At 39.3% G+C, this 22,919-nt stretch overlaps 1 protein-coding gene across 4 annotated transcripts in view; it reads left to right on the forward strand.

Moving 5' to 3' along the window:
- Positions 1-22,919, forward strand: part of tanc2a (tetratricopeptide repeat, ankyrin repeat and coiled-coil containing 2a) — a 180,563-nt gene that overhangs the window by 122,324 nt on the left and 35,320 nt on the right. For 3 of the 4 annotated variants that reach the window (XM_056234696.1, XM_056234697.1, XM_056234698.1), the window contains one exon: positions 730-912. In XM_056234696.1, coding sequence (XP_056090671.1) covers positions 730-912 — 183 coding nt within the window. Of the gene's footprint in view, positions 1-729; positions 913-7,008; positions 7,123-22,919 lie in introns of those variants that run through there. The other variant, XM_056234699.1, reaches the window with a different exon arrangement.

Consider the following 22,919-nt stretch of genomic DNA (forward strand, 5'->3'; position numbering starts at 1 on the left):
AGTCCTTTGAATAATTTTGCTGACTTCAGTCAACTTGTTCAGTCATCAATCTGTCATTCTGGAACCTTCATGAGTCATAAATGTTATCGCTTATCTGCATCGTCAGTTTTCAGTTGATCTTTTGATTGAGTTTACAGTCTATTTCCTTCCCTGAACACAGCAACAAGAGTAAAAATGAGCAAAACACACATTAACATCCCCAAGCATCTGAATTTCTATAGTTATAGTCATCATTTTTATGTCCGTTTCACTCCTGCCATGTTTGAGTCTGAACATGAGTTCTGATTTCACATTGTGCTTTGTTGTTCTCAACAACAGGCAAACCTGCATACTGTACTAGTATTAGCAAAAATGTTTTTTTATGGTTGATTATCTCTTTCAGCTCAGCAACTGTCATGGCGGAGTTCAGTTTGGTCTAATAAATTGTTAAGGTGTATCAGTGTTTGTGTGTATGGCACAATATGTCTGCAGGCGTTTGACAACATGTTCAATCTCTCCCTCTCTCCTTCTTTCGGCTTCTAAATCTGGAGGTGTCATCTCTTCATGAACACTGATAGCGGAGTGTTAATAAGCGGAACTGACTAACTGCATGTGTTTGTGCCTCTGACATGCAAATGAGTCTTTACGTGGTATAGGCTCATTTGATTGGTCGCTTGAGCGTATCTTGCTAACATAAAGAATGTGTAATTCATTGTGGAATTGATTTGTGATCTCTGTCTCACTCTCCAGGCAGTGACTCTGTGGAGGGCGAGTGTGTGTTCGAGGGGGATTACGCTGTTCCTCCTCTCCCAGTGACCGAGGGCATGCAGCACATTCGGATCATGGAGGGTGTATCGCGCTCTCTCCCCTCCTCTCCTCTGCTGTCCCACCAGGCCATCAACATGCGTCTACAGCCGCTCAAGAGACTGCCAGGTAACATTTCTTGTGTTTGTAAGTGTGTGCACTCTTATATGTGTTGCAGTTTGTATACTGTATGCGTGTCAGCGAGAACCACCTCCTGTTTCCCATCTCAAACACTCCATCTGAATGCCAGAACTCCCGCTGAGAGTACAAATGCATTCACCTTACACACCGGGGAGAGTGTGTGTGACGATGTAACGAAGTTGCAACGATCTGTTATTTTAGGGTTATGAATTTACATGTTCATTTAGTGTGATTTAATTCTTGAAAATTTAAAATTACATCAAAAGTGGTTTGCACACAGTTACTATTTAAAAGTTTGGTGTCATTAAGACTTCTTTAAAGAAGTGTCTTATGCTCATCAAGGCTGCATTTATTTGATCAAAAATACAGTAAAATATTGTGAAATTATTACTATTTAAAATAAGTGTCATCTCCTTTTAATGTAATTATTCCTGTGATTTACTCAGTCTTCAGTGTCACGTGATCCTTCAGAAATCATTCTAATATGATGAATTGATGCTCAAGAAAAATTTCTTATTATTATCACTGTTGTAATATTTTTGTGGAAACAATGATACATTTTTTCAGGATTCTTTGATGAACATGAAGTTAAATAGAACAGCGTTTATTTGAAATAAAAAATCTTTTGTAGCATTATTAATGTCTTTACTGTCACATTTGATTAATTTAATGCATCCTTGCTATCTGTTTTCTGTCTCTAATTTTAGTTGTCCCAATTTCAGAATGGTAGTTTATTTATTTTATATATTTTTTTAATATATATATATATATAAATAAACTATATATATATATATATATATATATATATAATTTATATATTTGTTTAGGGACCATATTTCAGCAGTTGTAATGTTTTTGTACTCTTTATTCCTAATCATAGACATCGCACTTCTGTTAACTGCCACAAGGGTGCACTAATTATATTCTTTTCCTCCTTGAGTTGCCTTTTTCTTTCTCTGTGGAGAAGTAGTTCAGCTGAAGGACTGTTATTGCCCCGTTAATGTTTCAGAAATGCTAATCGCATCCTCTGAGAGCGTCATGTTGTTTTCAGCGGATGCTGTCAGTGGCAGCTCAGCAACACTATATTCAAACAATAAGACTGTAAGCTGAAAGCAGTTGCAATTTTCTGTTCTCTCTTATAATGAATAAAGGCTGGTAGAAATATTAAACGAGAGGTTAAATATAAATGAAGGCAGCTATATATGTATTTATGTACACATGTTTCATTTTTAATTTTTGTACTTAATTTTTAAATATATATATATATATATATATATATATATATATATCTGCACCCCCCCCACACACACACACACTTTTTGCCCCCTTTTCTCTCTCTCTCTCTCTCTCTCTCTCTCTCTCTCTCTCTCTCTCTCTCTCTCTCTCTCTCTCTCTCTCTCTCTCTCTCTCTCTCTCTCTCTCTCTCTCTCTCTTATTGTTTCCTGCCCTCCTGTTTCCTGCTCGATTGAAACGTGGTAAAAGATCAGAAATAGGAATTACTCTGTGAACTGAGTTCAAATTCTTGTTTGTTTGTATCCTATCTTTAACCTCCCCGGCTGTTCCATCTCCCTCCATGAGCTTGGTCCACCGCCAGTGGCTTTTCCATCCACGCATTGTTTTTCCTGCTTTTATCATTTCCGAGTTGTTTCACCGAGCGTGTCCAGTCCAGCTTGCCTGCGGAAGCTCCGTCCAAACACAATGGCTTGTTTTCAGCCACACTCTCCTCGAAGCAGGACAGCACGGAAAGTGTGATTTCCTTCTCTTGCCGTGTCCTGTATTGTTCGTCCAGCCCTCTGCTACACTCACTGTTCATTTTCCTCACACAATAATCTTCATGTAATATTTGACTTTAGCCATAAAACACTGGATGCGTTTCACCTGCCTGCTGAATATACAATCTCTAAGATAGCTTGAGTTAATCCACTAAACATAGCAGACAAATTTATTGGAATAGTTCACCCAAAAACATATTTTTTTTCATCATTGTCACCCTAATGTTTTTCCAAATTTTGAATAATGTACTGATTACTCTTTTCTTTGATGTTACAAAAATAGGGAACCTGAGCTTTCAAGATTCAAAAAGAACGCAAAAGCATCATAAAAGTTGTTCGTATGATTTGAGCTATATTGCTATATAATTTTAGTCGTCTTCATTGATACGATAGTGGTCTGTGCGAAATTAATTTATTCATTGAAAAAAGACTGTTAAACATTGTGAATCATTGAGTCAGTGAGAACTGGATCAGTCTGATTCATAAATGAAACATTAAAGGGATAGTTCCCTCAAAAAAATAGTATTTTGTCTTCATTTACTCTGTCATTCCAATCTGTATGACTTACTTTCTTCTATGGAATACAAAAGAAGACATGTGCCTGTAACTCAAGAAGTATTAAAGAGATCTTAATATCCTTTTAGATTCTGGTTCTTAAAAATTAATTTTAAAGGCCCTCGATGGTTCAATCCCAGAGATTTGGAGATCTTAATGCAGTTCTGAGTAAATTAGTAAATTTTAAACATTTTCAGTGGGTAAAAAACAAATGTGGGTCATTTTGTACACAGCTGATATTTTTCTTTTAAAATGACTCTTTAAAATGAAGATTTCAAAAGGAAAGAACCTAGAAGGATATTAAGATATCTTGAACACTTTTAGAGTTACAGGCATGACAACTTTGGAAAAAGAATATTTATGGCACTCAGACAGGTATATTATATGCAAATGAGCTAATGAGATATAGTTTTAACATTATTTGTTCTTTAGATATTCCTCTTTAAAAGAAAAAAAGTATCCGCTGTATTCAAAGTGACCCACATTTGGTTTTTGACCCCTGAAAATGTGCACAATTGACCAATTTACTCATGGATTTCAGTCGGTTCTTCACACAAAGCTATTTTAGAATATAGGCTACTGTAGTGTACATGTTTTTTATATTTTGGAGCATTACAGTCCCAGTTCATGTTCATTATATTGAAAAAAAGTGACCAGGATATGTTTCTATAATCCATATATTGGATCATACACGTTTGGAACAACATGAGGTTTGAGTCCGTTTAAGGCGGAGGGATAAAACAAAATTCTTATCCATGAGATTTGTGCTGGCCATTAGAGGTTTGCTTTTATTTCATTGAATACCAATGAGTCTGTGTGTTTGCACAGCCGTTCTGATCTTACATATGCTTTCATTATTCACGCTCTCAAGTCGTCTTTTTTCCCTACAAAGTACCCCACACTTGTGCTGTACAGTTTAATGGGCTTAAGATAAAATCTAGTGTCTTTGTCTTGAATGACTTAAGCTGTAATTACTGATGGTCATGGAGCTGGAGGGAGACTCAGCTCACATGATCTCATGGCAGTCCAGATGGATAGTCTTGGTAACCCACATTGGAGTTATTCTCCAGTTGAAACATTTCAGGGTTTTTTCACCCCCCACCCTTTTCGGTCAGAATGAGTTCCTGGAACTGGAGGCTACATTTCCACCCTAATGATGGCAATCACTGCCCAGCAACTGCTTCCGTTCCAGTGACTGAACAATGACCTTTGACCTCTCCAGCCATATTAACCAGTGCAATTACAGTAATCACCAGCATTTTGAGAGTTTTTAATTGTATACAGGTAAACATGCACACACAAACTTTTTCTTTAAAAGCCTCGCGTAATGCATAAGGGACGTGACCTTTGTCCTGTCTTTAATATGTGTTGGTCCAATCTGTTAATGCATTTTTCTAGTTATTTCTAACATAACCGTACGCAACCCCCTAACCTAACATGGTGATGGAAGAAAGTATGAGATGGGAGAAAAAATATATACATTTCAATGCTTTTGCGTTCTTTTACAAAAGTTTTGCGCTCCCCTCATGAAACTTTGTGTTCACTCACACAAAACCATTGCATTCTCTCACAAAACTTTTGCGCCCCTCCCAAAATCATGGATTTTGTTGCATGGATGCATGAATTGGTGGATTAATGGATGAACTGATGTGTGAGTGAGTGAATGGGTGGACTTGATGGGATGAACGGATAATTGAGTCAGTCGATAGATTGTTGGATGGATAGGTGAAAAAGTGAGCAAATGGATTGATGGATGAGTGAGTGAATAAAGTTTGTCAGTAGTTGGATTTTTTTTTTTTACTTCTGTTTAACAATGGCAAATCAAAAATGATCAAAGACTCATAATATTGCAAAGCAATAACAAATAAATGATGTTCTTTTGAATTTTCTATTCATAAAAGAATCCTTAAAGTTTCACCTTTTTTTGTATTAAAGGGATACTCCACTGTTTTTGGAAATAGGCTCATTTTACAACTCCCCCAGAGTTAAACTGTTGAGTTTTTACCGTTTTTGAATCCATTCAGCCGATCTCCGGTTCTGGCGGTACCACTTTTAGCATAGCTTAGCATACATCATTGGAGTGGACAAGACCATTAGCATTTCTAAAAAAAAAAATGACCAAAGAGTTTCGATATTTTTCCTATTTAAAACTTGACTCTTCTGTAGTTACATCGTGCACTAAGACCGACGGAAAATGTAAAGTTGCGATTTTCTAGGCTGATATGGCTAGGAACTATACTCTCATTCCTGCGTAATAATCAAGAAACTTCACTGCCGTACCATGAGTGCAGCAGGCGTAATGATATGACGCAGCGCCTGAAAATAGGCCACCTTCCGTCAACACAACGGAACTATTTTCAGGCGCTGCGTCATATCATTACGCCTGCTGCTCTCATGGTACGGCAGTGAAGTTTCTTGATTGTTACGCAGGAATGAGAGTATAGTTCCTAGCCATATCAGCCTAGAAAATCGCAACTTTACATTTTCCGTCGGTCTTAGTGCACGATGTAACTACAGAAGAGTCAAGTTTTAAATAGGAAAAATATCGAAACTCTTTGGTCATTTTTTTTTTTTTTTGAAATGCTAATGGTCTTGTCCACTTCAGTATCCCTTTAAGCTATGGTTTTCAACAGTGGTAATAAGAAGAAATGATTCTTGATCACCTGATTATAGAATGATTTCTGAAGGATCATGTGACACATGTGAATAAATTACATTTGAACACATATTAAAATAAAAAAAGTGATTTAAAATTGTAATAATATTTTACAATATTACTGTTTTTACTGTATTTTGATCTACTAGCTGTAGGTGAGCATAAGAGACTTCTTTCAAAAATCTTACTGACACCAAAACTTTGGAACGGTAGTGTATAGATGAATGGATACATTAGTGGATGGATGGATGTTTGAGTGTGTGGATGGATGGATGAGTGCGTGAATGGATGAGATAGATGATGGATGGATTTGTGCTGCATGAAAATTGTACCTGTGACTGAGACATGGCAGTAGGAAGGGATAGAGTGTGAAAGATAGAATATGCAGTGTGTATGGGCTGTCTTTGACACTCAGTGTGTTAATAAGCTGCTCTGTCTAACTGTGTTTGTGTGTGCGCATCTGACGCTCTTATATTCAAGTCTGTCTGTACATCTTTTGGGCTGTTCTGATTGGCTCAATAACCACAAGATTCACATGGCAGCCACTCTTAATCAATTCAGAACAGCACTGTATCTGTCCACAAACTGATCTCATGAGGATCTCAAGGAATTCCCAAATATGACCATATTGTGCAAAATGAACATACAGTATGGCGAAGCTAGCATCTATATGGGTTTTAGTATCTGATATGGTGTGACTCCACCTCCTTTGCGTTGTTAAGCACCCTCTCGTCATGACAACAGCGTCTTTGAATGAGCGACGTGTCTCCCTGGGCTCTTGAGCACTGTTGTCCTCGTCACTCTCACTCGTTCTTTCCAACTCTCTCCCTCTTCTTGTGGCACCTCTCCTCTGCAGGCTGAAAATAGCCTGGTGTTTAAGCGGCCTTGGATATGATTGGAAGAGTGACACCTCCTCGTTTCCTGTCCCAGGTGACACCGTGACTTCCACATGCGCAATGATCTGCATTTTTTTTCCCCTCTCTCTTTCACACTGCATCTCGCCATCCCAATGCCAGCCTTCTTTCCTTTTCTTAGGCTCCTCCTCCAAAATCTCTCTTGTCTCCTCTTCCCTCATCTTGAGTATCAGATTCTCAAGATCACTTGTGTAGATGCTTCAGATCAGCAGGAGTTTGCTTAAAATTCAGAAAACATGACAACTTGGATTTATCTGTTTGCAAGGAAGGAAGAGGAGAGATCTGTTTTTGGATGAAAACGGTGAGCACTTTGCCAATTCTCTTGTCTCTGTTTGGTTTTGCCAAGCATCACTGTTTCTATTGCTCATTCTTAATGTTTGAATAGACTCTTAATCTACTGTAAGTATTAAACTTATGTGCTACAGACATGAATGATATCTCAAATTGTGCGGCTAGTTGTGTGCTACTTTTCTATTTGATTTTCCTTGTGACTGAGACTTGCAATTTCTACCTGGAAGATGTTAAAACGTGCAAAAGTAACCCATTGATATTCAATGGACTAACCTGAGTCAATATCATTGAGCAGGGATTCTCAAACATTTTTGCCAGTTGAACTTTTTGACCTAAAATAGTTACTTGAAATTCCCCCTGAGATTTAAACAAAATGGAATATATTCTTTCTTCAAATAATTTACAGCCAATAGATGCTGATGGGTTATTGACTGCATTGTAGTGGAGCTCACGTCCCCGATTCAGCATGTTGAATTGGTGTCGGGCCATCAGTGAGAGAGATCACGCTGATTGGCTGTTCAGCTTATCGAACGAGTCAGTGCAAGAGAATAAAAGCAACGTGATGAAAGCGAGCAAAGAAATCAAGATGGCACAGCCACAGACATAAGGCTGGTCTAATTTTACGTCATCATTCCAAAGCATGAAAATTTGAATGACGAATATAGACTATTGATACCTTACCTGCTGATATAGACAGTTTTGTCCTTGCATGCATGCGCAGAACACACTTGCCAGTTAGCAGTCAGCTGTAGCCTTTGTGGTGCGTTGAAGCCCAGACAAAGCTGACGCGAGGCAACAACATAGTCGGCTTTCGTCGCAGCTAGTTTTTTGACGTCGGTTTGGTGTGTCACGTCCTTGATTTTAGGGCATCAGGAGTTCATATAGGGGTGTGTATTTATGTGACGCATGAATTTCATTCATGAACAGTGATTTCATTTGACTGTTTTCATGTTTTTCTGGATCAAGAAATACATCTTGGTAATCTTTCTTCGCGCTTGACAAATGAATGTGGAACATAAGTGTCAGATATGTGCGATTGTCCTGCAGAAACACATTGGACTTAAAACATCCACATAGGAACTTATCATGGCAACTGTGGACACAGTCTAAGATGCTTCGGTCTCCAGGGCAACACTTTACATAACTTAGCCGCATTATTTGAGGATCCCTGTAGTCGGCTGCCTTTCGCTCCCGTGTGCCACCTTATCACGGGGATGTAAATGAGCCGTCACTCCTCATTAAAATGGAATCACAGCATACAAGTCGTGACGGATGAGTTCTGGCAGGTGTTAGGAGCGTGGACTGACCAGCTGTTGTGTTTTGTATCAGAACTAATTTTTTTAGCAAAATTTTTCCACTATTTTTGAGACATGGAACCACTTGTTTCTACCTCCCTTTAGAAAATAATTGTATTCTTTCACTTTTTGATTAGATTTTTTTCTTGAATTAATTATATCCTTTAGATCATAAATTAATATTTATTTATATATAGTATATTTATATAAACATATTATATTATAATATTATTTCACAATTTTTTTTTATAATATTAGCCCTAATATTATATTTTTTATTCATAATTTTAAGTAATTGTGCTTGTTTTCTGTCACAACCATGGTGTCACCTCCATGGTGTCATCTCCATCAACCAATTTACTTTTTTAATTTAGTCATTTTTATATTCAGAAATTGTTAGCAACAGTTGAAACACCAATAAACTATTACTTTTTTAATACATTAATGATTAAATAAATCAGTTATTTTGTCGCATTTTGCCTGTTTGTGACAATGTTTCAGTAGATGGATCTTACAATCAGTGGAATTTTATTTAAATCATTAATTAAAGTAAATGCTAGATGTGTTAATGTCTGCAATAATGTTATGACATGGCAGTACACATTTATTTTGTATATGACATTGTGATAAATAGCAAGAAAAACACTTTTAATTGAATTCAAATGTAAATGAATACCTCTGAATTTTTTTCAGTTTGTTCCTCATGCCTCAGAAAACCAGTGTTTAATCTTTGTAACCACTGCTGAGCACTTCAGATCAAAACCAAGTAGCAGTCAGCGGCTCAACAGGAAATGTGTGCTTTTTGACTATATTTGCTCAAGATTGTCTGCAGAGCTCACCAGTCGTGTATTGGTGTCTGTTCAAACATGTTACACCCCAGAGGAGTCTAAATTCACTCAAAAATATGTTATACAATGTTATCGCAATGAACATTCCATCACCACAGCCAATCCCAGTATAGAATCCTCTGTCTACACTGGGATCACCCTGTAAATAAGTGTTGGGTTTCCTGTATTAGCGGGTTTCCTGTATTAGCAGGTGTCCTGGCAGTTCTGGTGCTGGAGAATGACAAATCGTATGACAGCATGAGTTTGAATGAAGAAGCACAGTCATTATATTAGTAACAGATCGCTGAAGATCTGTCATCTCGAGACCTGTCCATGTGGGAGGCTGTCTGTTAATCGTAGGGATATCTTTAAAATGCAACACTTGTCACTTTCCAGTGCTGCCTCGAAATCTTTCACACCTTCGCTGACGTGGGTTATCGTTTTTTTTATGTGCCAAGACTTCCTCAACCTACTCGGTCTCAAATAGACAAAATAAAAAAAGCATAAATGTTAGTGTATTCACATATGAGGGTTACTATTAGCAAATTTGGCTACGTGGTCATTTAAACAATTGGTGTATGTGTGCTCTTATTATTATCTTGTGCAAATCCAACAGATGGCACTGGAGCATTGAGGAAACCCTTCCTTACACATCAATACTTTCTAAATGTACCCATTGCTCTCTCTGTCTGAAGCATTCTGACTAGTATTTTTCCTGCCTAAAAAAAGGTCAGAAAGGAGTATTTTCAGACCTATACTAAAATTGATATGATCAATAGCTTATGACAGCATATGTTTTTACATTGCTTTAACTCATCAAAATAAGTTAAGCAGTGTTCAACTTTTTTTTATGAGTTATACCAGATTCAACAAATTTTTTAAGTCAGTTTAAAGTCATTTATGTTGAAGTGACTTAAACATCTAAGTTGATTGTATTTAAAAATTTAAGGCAGCAACTTTTTTACAGTGTAGAAAGGTTTTAAAATTATATTTAAAGGTATATTCTAGGTTATTTACGACATACTGAATGCCATATTTTACTCACCAAACATTAATTTCCTCTATGAAAAAAAAAGAAAAGAAGATATTTTGGAAAAATGCCTCCATGTTTTTTGTCCATAAAATAAAGGTCAATGGGGTGCAATGTTGTTTTTGATCCCAGTGAGTTTCTTTGTAAAGGCAAAAACAGTTGAATCATTCTTCACAATATCTTCTGCTGTGTTCCACAGAAGAAATAGTCATACAGGTTTGGAACGACACGAGGATGAGAAGGACATGACAGAATTTTCATGAAGCTCTATCAACAGGTGTTGCATGCTGTGGATTACCACATAAATAATTGCAGCTCTTCCCTCAGTTGGGACAAAAAACATGTTAGACAAGTACGTAACAGTGTCGTTTTTCTTAATTTTTAATGCTCAAATATAGATTTCTCGCTTTCAATGGAAGTATATCGTTTTCTCTTTTCTGTTTTTCAATTGTTGTTTCTTGGGTCATTTACACTCGAGTGTTACACAAGTACCTCCCCACTGTCCAGACTCACACTTGATTTGGCAAGAGACTTTGCTTTACAAAATGCCAGAATCGTGTGTGTGTGTGTGTGTGTGTGTGTGTTGAGGATGTGAGAATCTGCCTTTCCTCTATATACCACATGTCGTCTTTTCAGTGTTCTCTCAGGGTTTCTGTCACAGGAAGTCAGTAGGAAGTGTTGTAGTTGTGTCATGTAGTTTTGGGAGTCAGTACTGTTTGAATAGTTGAACTCATCACACTGTATTTTAAAGGAGAACTCCGGCGCAAAATGAACCTTTGGTCTAATTACACATTGTTACCTAGTCAACCGTTATCTGAGATTTGTTTTCATGATTATCGAATGTAAATAGTTTTATCTCTAAAAACAGTTTAGCCTATAAAGCTAGTATAACGCTAGTATATTGGGCATAGTGTAATGACAAATAAAAATCGCTTGTTAATACCACTAACAAGGCTGAAAATAGACCCACACTAACACGGTAGCATAATGAGGGTCCCTACCTTCAAACCGAAGCATTGAGAACTTTGTCAGTGTCCAGACAGTTTAATAAGAAGATATTTTAAACATACAGTCAACTTCGCGTATACAGGCAGAAGCCATCTTTGAAATACAGTCTTTACCAGTCGATCTACGAACGCCGATCCAAGTGCGCTGGTGAGAATGTGAACGAGCTATAAGTTGTGATAAGGTGAGCGCGAACAGCAGGCTTGGATCGGCGTTCGTAGATCGACTGGTAAAGGCTGTATTTCAAAGATGGCTCCTGTCTGTATACGCGAAGTTGACTGTATGTTTAAAATATCTTCTTATTAAACTGTCTGGACACTTACAAAGTTCTCAATGCTTCGGTTTGAAGGTAGGGACCCTCATTATGCTACCGTGTTAGTGTGGGTCTATTTTCAGCCTTGTTAGTGGTATTAACAAGCGATTTTTATTTGTCATTACACCATGCCCAATATACTAGCGTTATACTAGCTTTATAGGCTAAACTGTTTTTAGAGATAAAACTATTTACATTCGATAATCATGAAAACAAATCTCAGATAACGGTTGACTAGGTAACAATGTGTAATTAGACCAAAGGTTCATTTTGCGCCGGAGTTCTCCTTTAAGCACTCTTTTAGCTCCTTGCCCGTTTCATTCTTGAAAAAAGAGCAGTAGCATTTGTCAATTGTCTTTACATTTGTTTGTCTCGTTTTTTTCCTTAATGTGTTTGCAATACTTTGAAGTGATTCAAAATCAAGGCTATGAGACGTGGCAGAGTATGAAACCTCATTGTAACCACATCAACACATATGCACTCAAAACACACTGCATTGTGTTTTGTGTTGCTTCTGCGTAGCAGCTGTAGTTTTTCCCACAGCATCATCTCCTGAATGTAAATTTGGTCTTTTTTCACAAGCTCTATTTCTCAGTAGACTGGCTGCCCCAGGCCCCCTTTCCCTTTTTACACAATTGATTGCAGTATGATAAAAGCTTTTTGTTCACTAAACAATTTTTTTGTGAACAAATTAAAAAAATGTACTGTTGTTCAGAAAGTGTATGGATGAGGCTTCTATAGAGGCTCATATTTATTATTTATTGTCTTCAAAATATTATATATATTATGATAGATTTTGCTGACTATATACATTTATAATTACTTTTTTATCATTATTATATTATTTCCCAGGAAAATTCCAATGCGTCCAATCCTGATAAATTCTTGATAATTTCTAATATTATAAATATCTTACATAGTTAATTATTTAATATGTATTAAATCTGGATTTATCAAGATTAGACACAGAATTTGTCTGGAGAATAAATCAATGAATAAAATTTTGTTTTAGAGTTAGTTGTGGTTATAGATAGGTGGCCTCCACCACAACCAGTTACTCCAAGACAGAAATGATGGATTGAGCGTCTTGGGATTATAGTGAAACGTGACCTGCTTGGACCAAACTCTCTCCCCTCCAATAGAATACATCTCTCGGGGCCGTAAGGGTCAAAGAGGAACGACCCACGGCCCCTTTAGTTTAAGCATCCCCGTGCCTGTGACCAACAACAGCGTAATTCGACCCCCTGCCTTGCACACTTGGTTAAGCTCTACCATCTGTTTTTCGGCTTCGCTCCTGCCCGTCACTTTTTCTCCTCTGTTTGTTTTGGGGTCGTCCTGACCGTCTCTTGTCTCTAGCTCTGAAGATGTTAATGACGTTACAGTCTGTACATGTACTCAAAAGAGGGACCTTTCCTTTGGAAACCAGAATCTGGGTTTCCTCAAAGTCACTCCTGGCTTGGCTGGTATTCTTAACCTGGATATGCTCTAGACTGGGAAGTCTTAACTCTCGTTCAACAGCTTTTCATTCTCTTTCTGTGCAGGCCTTGCGTGTGTGCATGCGACACATGCCCTTCCAACATTTTTAACTGTGTTGAGCAGGGAACACAGAGCGATGGGTTTAGTGGTTTCTTGCTGCTCTCGCTCGCTCCCTCCCTCCTTTTGTGGTGTTTGGACTCCGACTCTTCAGACTCCTCATGGTTCCTGTTAAAGCTTGAGCCAGCGGTTTCTCTGAAGCTCAGTAGAGCAACCAAACCGCCGTCGAAGTCCTCTCCTCCCCATTCACTGACAGCCACAAACTGTTCTGAAGTAGACAAGAAGCAGGGTGCTCATTTTCTGCTCAGTCCTTGCGACTGCATGGACCCTAAAACGAACAGATCGAACTCTCCCTTCTCACCGTTCTCCTGTGGAGCTGGACACCAGCTGTAAGCAGGGAAAACTGCTTGTTTGGATTATGGATTTCGCTTTGACGGTCAGGAAGGCGTGTGCCGGAACGAGGGCCAGATGCACGTGGCAGAGGAGGAAGCGGTCTCGTCCGTACGACCGCACAGGACGAACCAGCCTTGGGGCGAAGCGACCGAGTCGGACCTCTTCGCTCCTCAGACAATGGATGTCTCACTTCTGCTGTACATCTCGGGCCTGTACGTCCAGTCTGAGCCTCTCTGATCAGTCCCTGCTCCAGTCAGGATGCTGCACCAGTCCCAGAGGTGCACAAGGTATCGTTGGAGATGAAAGTGATGGACAGAGAGAGGTGTACGGAGAGGAAGTTTGGGTGGGAGAAGTTGAAGGCGATGACGAAGATGAGGATGAGAACGAGGAAGAAGGACAAGACGATGATGATGATGATGAAGAGGAGGGGGACAGTAAAGAAGAAAAAGGTGAGGTGGAGATGAAGAAAAGGTTGTTGAGGGGAAGCTGACTAAGATGGTTCTGATGTTGCAGGAGGGCGACAGGAATGGCAAACTCTGTTGTTCTCATTCCATCCGGCAATAACGCACGTGTTGACTCTTTCTTTGATGCATGGAAACGCCGTGCTCTCATGCAGGCTGAGTGTCAATTAGCATGATGGAGATGGACTGGAGACCCGCCTGGGGTGTAATGTGTCTTGATTAGAGGAGATTTCAGAGTAGATGAGATGTATGCATGGCCGGGTTGTGAATGGTTTGAGTTGGTGGAGCGAGAGTGAAGATTTATGGGCCCCACCGTGGCCTTCAGATGGCAGTCATCATCAGTACCGCTTACCTTGTTGTGGTCACATGGGTTTTGTTCACACTGCGGGGAAAATACATATTTTTTTTTTAAACTTTAGCCTTTTTTCGGTTTAGACTACAGTCGCTTCTGCTAGCACGTCCACATTGGTTGACATTGTAACAACAAACTCGTCGGTTCACCTTTAGCAATGTTTCATCATACATTGTTTTTCATGAGGGCAGTATACAAATCTGAATATATTAAGAAACGGGAAAGGGTGTTACTCTGCTAAAATCGTATTCTCGTTCTATTCTTAATTTTCCTCATATTTTAGTCTTCCATTCATGTAGCTCAAACAGTAGAAACACCAAGGTCAAGGGTTAAATTTCCTTGGAATTGATGAACTGATAAAATGTGTACTTGAATGCAATGCAAGTCTCGATGGATAAAAGCATCAATGTAAATAAATGCATAAGTTCATAAATGTTATTTTAGCTAAATATTTAAAGCTGCAGTCCATAACTTTTTGGGGTTAAAAATTATCCAAAATAAATGTTTGAGCAAGTACATAACCAGCCAGTGTTCAAAACTATCTGCTTGTCTTAGCTCGATTCAAAGCGGTAAGCTTGAAATAATGTTTTTAATTCCAGTGGTACTGGTGGATTTCCACTGGAAATTCGAGCATGTCTTTGCGTCATTACGTCACATCTGTACACATAATGGAGGAGTCTCGGCTGGTAGGCTATATTGCGTGTGAGGATGTTGGAGGTGGAGATTTATTGCCTTTTCTCACAGCACTTGATATAATTAAACTTATCAATTTGATGGCGGATCCAGAAAGGTTCAAACGGCAATCACCAGTGACAACTGGAGACTCACCCGGTGTAAAATGCGAAAGACTTCAGACTTCAGAGTGGCTACAGAAAAAAAAGAGACTGCAACCGTGCCCATGCGAAAACAAGGATAATATCGGAAGGGCATTAAATGTAGTCACGCAATGCTGATGTTGTTAACATTAACAATTTGAGAACAAAGGAGAATTTGTCCGGTTTGATGTGATATGATAAGCGATCATTAGATTCAATTTTCTGCAATGCCTTTTTCCCCCTTAGTTGGTCGGAACAAAGTAACTTACTTGTTCAAATGACATTTTCCGGTGAAAATTCTTATGTTGGTCATACTTCCAACAAGAATAATCTGTGATTCTGAATGGCAGTATCCACACCGGCGCGGCGACTGACAGCTGCACACTCTCCTCAAACATTGGATTCATCCGCGCTGTGCCGTGCCGAGGCACAACCCACGTAAAGTTGATAATTCTGCGAATGACTGAAATTGCAGATTTCGAACAGAGATGGCGACAGAGGAAAAACTACGGACTGCAGCTTTAAATAATCCATAGGATAAATTCACTTGGGAAGCAACTTGATAAGACTTGTTTTCAGAGTATGCATTTTTTTCTTACTGCACTGGTGGGTTTTTTCACTTTTTGTAAAAAGGGATATTTCATCCAAAAAGGAAAATTCTGTAATTTACTCACCCACATGATATTCTAAACCAGACTTAATTTCTTTTTCGGAACACAAGAGAATATTTAAGAGATATTTTGAAGAATATTGGTTGCCAAAAGAGTTTTGGTTACCATTGGGGGGAAAAAATAAGAAATTAAGTCATACTGTTTTGGAACAATATGAGGGTGTGTAAATTATGACTTTCCTTTAAAATTTTAAGTTAATAACAAGTAAAAAACAAACAAACAAAAAACATTAGCATTAAAAATACATTCTCAAAAAAAAAAAAACTCTTACTATCTTGTGCAGTGTTGCTTCTCAAGTAAATTTATCTTATGGATTTTTAGATATTTTAGTGAAAAACAAGTAAAAAAAGACTAATTAAAAACTCGTTAAGAAGTCATTTTTGCTGTGCATAATAAATGTTTATATTGCTTAACTGTCACTGTGGGTACATTTTAATGGCAAAGAATAACATTTTTAATAAAGAAAAACATGATATTGTTAACTGATACAATTTTAAAAATTATTTTAATCAGATTTCACTTACAGAGGTTATTTGTATCAGACTTGTGAATAATGAATTTCATGTACTGTATGTTTCTCCTGTTCAGAAATGGGAAAAACAAAGATGATTTGAGTCATATAGGCAAAGACAATGCATTATTTCTGGCTGTTTGAACAAGGTCATTGTTAAATCTTATAATTGTAAAGCTGTATAATTTTTAGGACAGTGTTCAGGTTTCAGTCTGCACTGAAACAGTCAGTTTATGACTTTAATTTCCATCATCATATGTGGTTTATGACTGAGCAGGTAAAAGGGCTAGAAAAATTGTTAACAGGCTTTATAGATAATACAAAGGAAATCTGATAGATCTCAATACCACGGTAATACAAGATGATCTGGCAACCAGTGTGGGTTAGCAGTCTCAAACAGCCACTTAAATTCTGGAAAGCAGACACAAGTGTTTCCACTGATTTGACACTGCATTTTTCATGCTTAAAATGTCTCACAATGACAGACCAGATTTTTCTCTTGCCTATTTATTTAGCCAAGAGTTTGTTTGCAAGGCCCTTTGTTGTTCTTTTTTTTTTCTTGTGCCTTGTATTTCTAAACCGCCAGCACAGCCGGTCCGCAGCTTGGTGCTTGGCTTGTTAGTTGTGCCGCCCTGTTCAGACAGCCACCCTTTCATCGTGCAGCCGTCTTCTCCTCCCTGTGAGCCTTGGAGCTTTGCTTGGTTAACTCAAACCAGCTTTGGGATGTTATTTTCGGACATAGACTTTCTTGAAGCAGCATTGCTTGCGGGCAAATGTAATTCAGCCCATCCGATTGTGCTTGGTGTCTCCCATCTCTCGCTTTCTGTTTTTCTCTGTCTCTGTCCCTTTTTTAACCCCCTAACTCTATGCACTATACTTATGCACCATCTGTGCTATATAAATAAATGATACCTCAAATCTATCTATCTGTCTACCTGTCTATCTACCTACCTGTCTATCTATCGTTCTACCTGTCTGTCTGTCTGTCTATCATTCTGTCTGTCTATGTCTGTCTGTCTATCTAAATATATCTGTCTGTCTGGCAATCTATCTGTCTATCTGTCTGCCTATCTGACTGCTGTCAGTCTATATGTCTGTCTATATGTACATTTCTGTATGTCTATGTATCTGTCTGTCTGTCTATATCTATATATCTGCCTCTCTGCCTAATCACCCTAGCAACATGCTTACTACTTTGAACAGCTTACCAGCTACCCAGAACCACCTTAGCATCGCAGCCTAGCATTTTGCCTGAGCTCGTACCACATTTACTTAAAAATAAATCAAATTTAGTTAGATGTTGCATGTAATGCATGTTTGAGAAAGAGCTCCAGTGTGTCCAACTACTGTACTGTTATGGTAGGCCAAGTGTTGGCTTCACTGCAGTGTGGCGGTATGCAGCCTTTTGCAGTGTAGGAAGCCCTGTGTCAGAGGCAATGGAATGATTTTTGAATTGTTAGTTTAAATGTGCCCTGCCTCACTAACTGCAACCCTGCTATTAGAAGTTCAACGATTCTATTTTTTCCCCCTTTTTGCTGAGTCTTTCATTCTATGCAACACAAGCAGCTTTTTGCATGTGTGGTTTTTGTTAGAAGCCATGTGTCATTGATTGCCTTTATACGGCACTGATATCTGCTCTGATTTTAAAAGCCCAGCGGTGCATATCAAGGACTGCAGGTCTTTAGGTTTTACAGAAGGCAACGACCTGTGAATGATGAGGTTTAAACCCCTGCAATGCTGATGTGTTTTGCTCTTGTGAAAGCACAAACAGTACGCTTTCCCGTGGGACTGTCCTCCCCCAGGGGGGTCCGAAACAGGAAGCGGAGCTGAATTTGTTGCTCTGTGGTGGAGTTAAAGAGTGGAACTTTAAGCGACTCCCGTGGGGGCGTTAGAGATGAGACAAACGACTTAAACATCTGAGGTTTGTGGTGTCATCATTGGTTTTGGTATTTTGAAAAGCAGACAGAACCCTCAGGTTTGATTCATTGATTGTCAATTGATTCAATAATTTAATGAAATGAATTGCTTGATATGCTGATTAATTAAATTAATCACATATATGAATGTTTATAAAATATAGTTTTATTTTTAATGTATTTATTTAAATATTATTTATAGTATATTATAATATTTACATTATTATTTTAATTGTTAATTTATCAAATCTATATTAAACATTAATTCATTTTTGAAAGTCTGTTGCTGATTTGGTGAAGTAAAAAGGTAAAAACAAAAATTACATTATTTTTAATTATATGTTTTTACTATTTGCAACATAGGCTACCAAACAGTATTCATGTTGTTTTCATGATTATTTACCTGTGCTGGAGTGAAAGGCAGTCATACATTTTTAGTTTTTAAGATCCCTATCTGATCCCAGTTATAACAAACCTGTTGGTCGTAAATCACCTTTTATTTATCCCTTTTTTACTGAAGTATTGCTCCCCGCTGGTGCCCCACTCACCCACACGTCTCCAACCCCCTGCGGCCTGTCTGAGTATCAGATAGCTCATCATCACTCGTACAGAAGTGCACTGATGATGAGTGATAGCTGCCCTTTCTAGCTCTGAGATTGTCATACATGAGTACATGTGTATGATTGTTAATGGTTATGCCTTCAGATATGTGTGTGGTCCACAAATATGTGAATGTTTTTGAATGTTTTCTTGTGCTTGCATCCTCAGGCCTACCTTTAAACCTCAGATTATACATGTTTGTGAATCATCAGTTCAGAATGGTCCTTTTTTTCTATTCTCAAGAGCTCAAGGAAAACAAACCTCACAGACTTTATTCTTGTAATGAACAGAAGTTTCCAGCATTGTGCTATTCCAGCTCCTGCTGGTGTCATTTGTGGGTTTCTGAACTTTATTATATGCTGTCACAAGTGACATACATCCCGCCGGAGGTATAGAGCAACGATACAGCGATAGAGGAAAAATTTAAGAGGAATGTTCGGTTGAAGAAAGAATGAAAGAGACAAATGCTTCAGGACAATCTTTAGCATAGTTTCCATGACAACATTTGTGTTGCAACTGCATCACCGAATTCCCACGGGTCGACTCCTGTAGAGACACAAAATTCAAAACAGGAAACCAATTTGTAGACTTGCTATATTGTCTGGCAAAAGTATTGTTCTTTGCACAGCCTTAAAAAGGTGGCTACATAGACTGTGACGTGCATAAACAAAATGCGCAAGTTGGCAAAATAGAAATGTGACCAGCGCTTGTTTTGTACCAAAGAATGCATCACTTTTAAATATCATCACATCACAAATAAATAATTGATTGGCATTAGAGTCGTTAGCTTTACTTTGTTGACTATACACTCTGTTGTACAAACAGCACTTTAATGCAATTGAACTTTCAAATCAAAGATTAAAATGTTCCGATGATGCCCAAAAATGTCTTAAATTGTCATACTGTCTAAAGTAGTCAACTCAATCTTAGGCTTTGTCCTGTAGATGCTGTGCCCGATTAGCGTAATTAGCTGTAGCATTTTATTCTTTTATATCTATTTGTCCGAGCGACTTTTGAAGCCATTGTAAAATAGCCAATGTATATATGCCCAAATGTGCATATTGAATGAATGCATATTGCTCCAAAATGCCTGTGTGTTCTAGTCATTACTGGTTTTGAGGCATATATGGCCATTTGTATGCTTTGAACGAATTAGCATATTTAGCTGTAGCATCTATTGTGTTGATTTGTTCTTGTTCATGACACATTCGGTATCTGTTATACCGAGATTCTTTTTCTTTCAGATAGTTTGTCCTTTTTAGGACAACTTATAAAAGCTAACCATAGCTGCTGCGCAGAGCCACTGCTGCCTGAGGCTTTGGTTTATCTGAGAGAAATTTTGAGTCTCTGAGAACGGATTTGATTGTAAGACGAGCATGTGCCTTAGAGGTGAGGCGACTCGCCCGGTATTTCTGGGAAAGACTTGTTTGTTTTGCAGTCGGTTTTCTTCGGCTGATGGTGAGAGCTGAAAGGCATGAAAAAAAAACGAATCCTGAAAAAGTTCTCCTCGCTGTGGATTTAGCCACCGTGGGACACCTCTTCTTTTGAAGTCTCGCGATCAGCCTTTGACTGTGATTTTCAACGCACAGGCTCAGACGCTTCATCTGCGCTCGCGGTTCAAGAAAAGTTACGACACCTAGACATCCTTCTGATAAGGATTGTTAGGTAGTTAAGTGTGATGGGGTGTTTTACAGTCTTTTTGGGGTTTTGGCTTAGCTCACTGCTAATTCACAACAGTGAGTTTGGAAGTGTGGGCTGGTTTACATGTCCTTTTCTGCTGTGGTTTCAAAATATATATGATTTGTAAGCAGAAGGTCAAAGTACATTGGCATGAGGCTGTTTGAGACTGAAATTCAGATGAGACCACAGGTATGCCGCGTAGAGTATGGATTTGTGACTGCCTAGTTGTAGTGGACATTGGACAATGTGGAATTGCAAGAATCATAAGAATTACATTATTGATGGTGAAGTCATGGAAAGCAATTTCTCTGGTTGCCAGAATTATTTAGACGTACACAGTCTTTACATTTCCTGCCAACATTCCTGCAGTTTTGGCAGTACCAAATACATAATTACATCTAATTATTCACAAAATATTCACGTTTCCACAAAATATAAGGGGCACAACTGTTTTCAACATTGATAATAATAATAAATGTTTATTGAACAGCAAATCAGTATTATTTCTGCAGGATCATGTGACACTGAAGACTGGAGTAATGATGCTGACAATTCAAAGGAATAAATTACATTTTAAAATATATATTAAAATAGAAAAGTGTTATATTAATTTGAAATGATATTTTAAAATATTGCTGTTTTTACTATATTTTTTTATCAAATAAATGCAACCTTGATTGATGACTTAATGTCTGTTACTTGTTATTACTTGTATTGAAATTGTGGATGAAATAGATAATTTTATTTATTAATATTATTTATATAGACAATATTATGACTTATTTCAAAATAAAATAATTTTATATATTTTAATCTAGAAAAGAAAAATAAAATGCCAAAAATAAAACCAAATCACTGATATCAGCTGATAACTGATATGGTTCAGACATTAGCTGAATGCATCCTTAGCTGAGGAACTTTATTGACATAAAAATAGTTTGGTATGTGTTGTGATGTCTGTCTGTGTTCCCCCTGTCTTTGTGCATTTGGTTCAGTCCTGTTCCCTGTTTTCCCGCTCCTCGTTTGTGTTCATGTATACCACGCCCCTCGTTATCTTGTTTAGCTTGTTTGCCCTTGTATTTAAGCCCTGTGTTTCAGTTCAGTCCTTGTGAGTTCTTGTGTTGTTACTGTCGATGTTGGTTTTACTGCGCCTGAGTCTTGTTCCTGGTCTGAGTCTTTGTATTGTTTTCAGTTTATGGAATAAAGTGTGCTGCATGTGGATCCTGCTTCCTCCTTGTTTCTGCTGCATCGTGACAGAAGAACTCACCAAAGATGGATCCAGCAGTTGCCAGCAATGGAGTGCTAATAAGAATGCTTTCTTCAATGTTCCAAGACGGACAGCCGATAGAGTGGTATGTGAGGGACTTTGTGAATTGCTGTCATCTGGGATCCTAGGATGACACCCAACTCTTGGACCTGTTTTGGAGCGGGCTGGATGCGGATATTGCTCAGCGGATGCCGGACGACTATACCGGCTGGACCCTAGAAGGGTATATCGACCTGGCCCTTTACTTGAGCGGTTCAGCTTTTACTGTGGGCTTGGCCGATGAAACACCCCGCAAGCTCACAGTACCCCCTGAGTCAGTTCACGTCAGCCCCGTCCAGCCTGAGTTCCTTCACGTCAGCCTTACAGAGACCGTCCAGCCAGAGGCCGTCCAGCCAGAGGCCGTCCAGCCAGAGACCGTCCAGCCAGAGACCGTCCAGCCAGAGACCGTCCAGCCAGAGACCGTCCAGCCAGAGACCGTCCAGCCAGAGACCGTCCAGCCAGAGACCGTCCAGCCAGAGACCGTCCAGCCAGAGACCGTCCAGCCAGAGACCGTCCACGTCACGTCTGCCCAGCCAGAGACTGATCACGCCATGCATGCGCCGTCTGAGCCCTCAGTGACCGCAACACTGGCCATTATGGCCACAGCCATGTGGTGTGTGTGGGCTACGCACACACTTGAGCCGGTGTCCGCTGATCCTGCGCCAGAGCCCGCTGATCCTGCGCCAGAGCCCGCTGATCCTGCGCCAGAGCCCGCTGATCCTGCGCCAGAGCCCGCTGATCCTGCGCCAGAGCTTGCTGATCCTGCGCCAGAGCCCGCTGATCCTGCGCCGGTGTCTGTTCCTGCTGATGACCCCATGGCTGCCCCTAAGAAAATTTTGGGGGGGGGGCAGTAGGACCCTGGATGGGACTGTGAAGGCCGCACCCCCATGGCCGCCCGAAGGGTCTTCTCCGCCATGGCCGGCCGAAGGGTCCTCTCCACCGTGGCCGCCCGAAGGGTCTTCTCCGCCATGGCCGGCCGAAGGGTCCTCTCCACCGTGGCCGCCCGAAGGGTCTTCACCGCCGTGGCCGCCCGAGGGGTCTTCTCCGCCGTGGCCGCCCGAAGGGTCTTCTCCGCCGTGGCCGCCCGAAGGGTCTTCAC

The sequence above is a fragment of the Rhinichthys klamathensis genome, unplaced genomic scaffold, assembly GCF_029890125.1.
Source record: "Rhinichthys klamathensis goyatoka isolate OS25496 unplaced genomic scaffold, OSU_Roscu_1.1 h1tg000401l_1, whole genome shotgun sequence".
In the NCBI taxonomy this organism is placed as follows: Eukaryota; Metazoa; Chordata; class Actinopteri; order Cypriniformes; family Leuciscidae; genus Rhinichthys; species Rhinichthys klamathensis.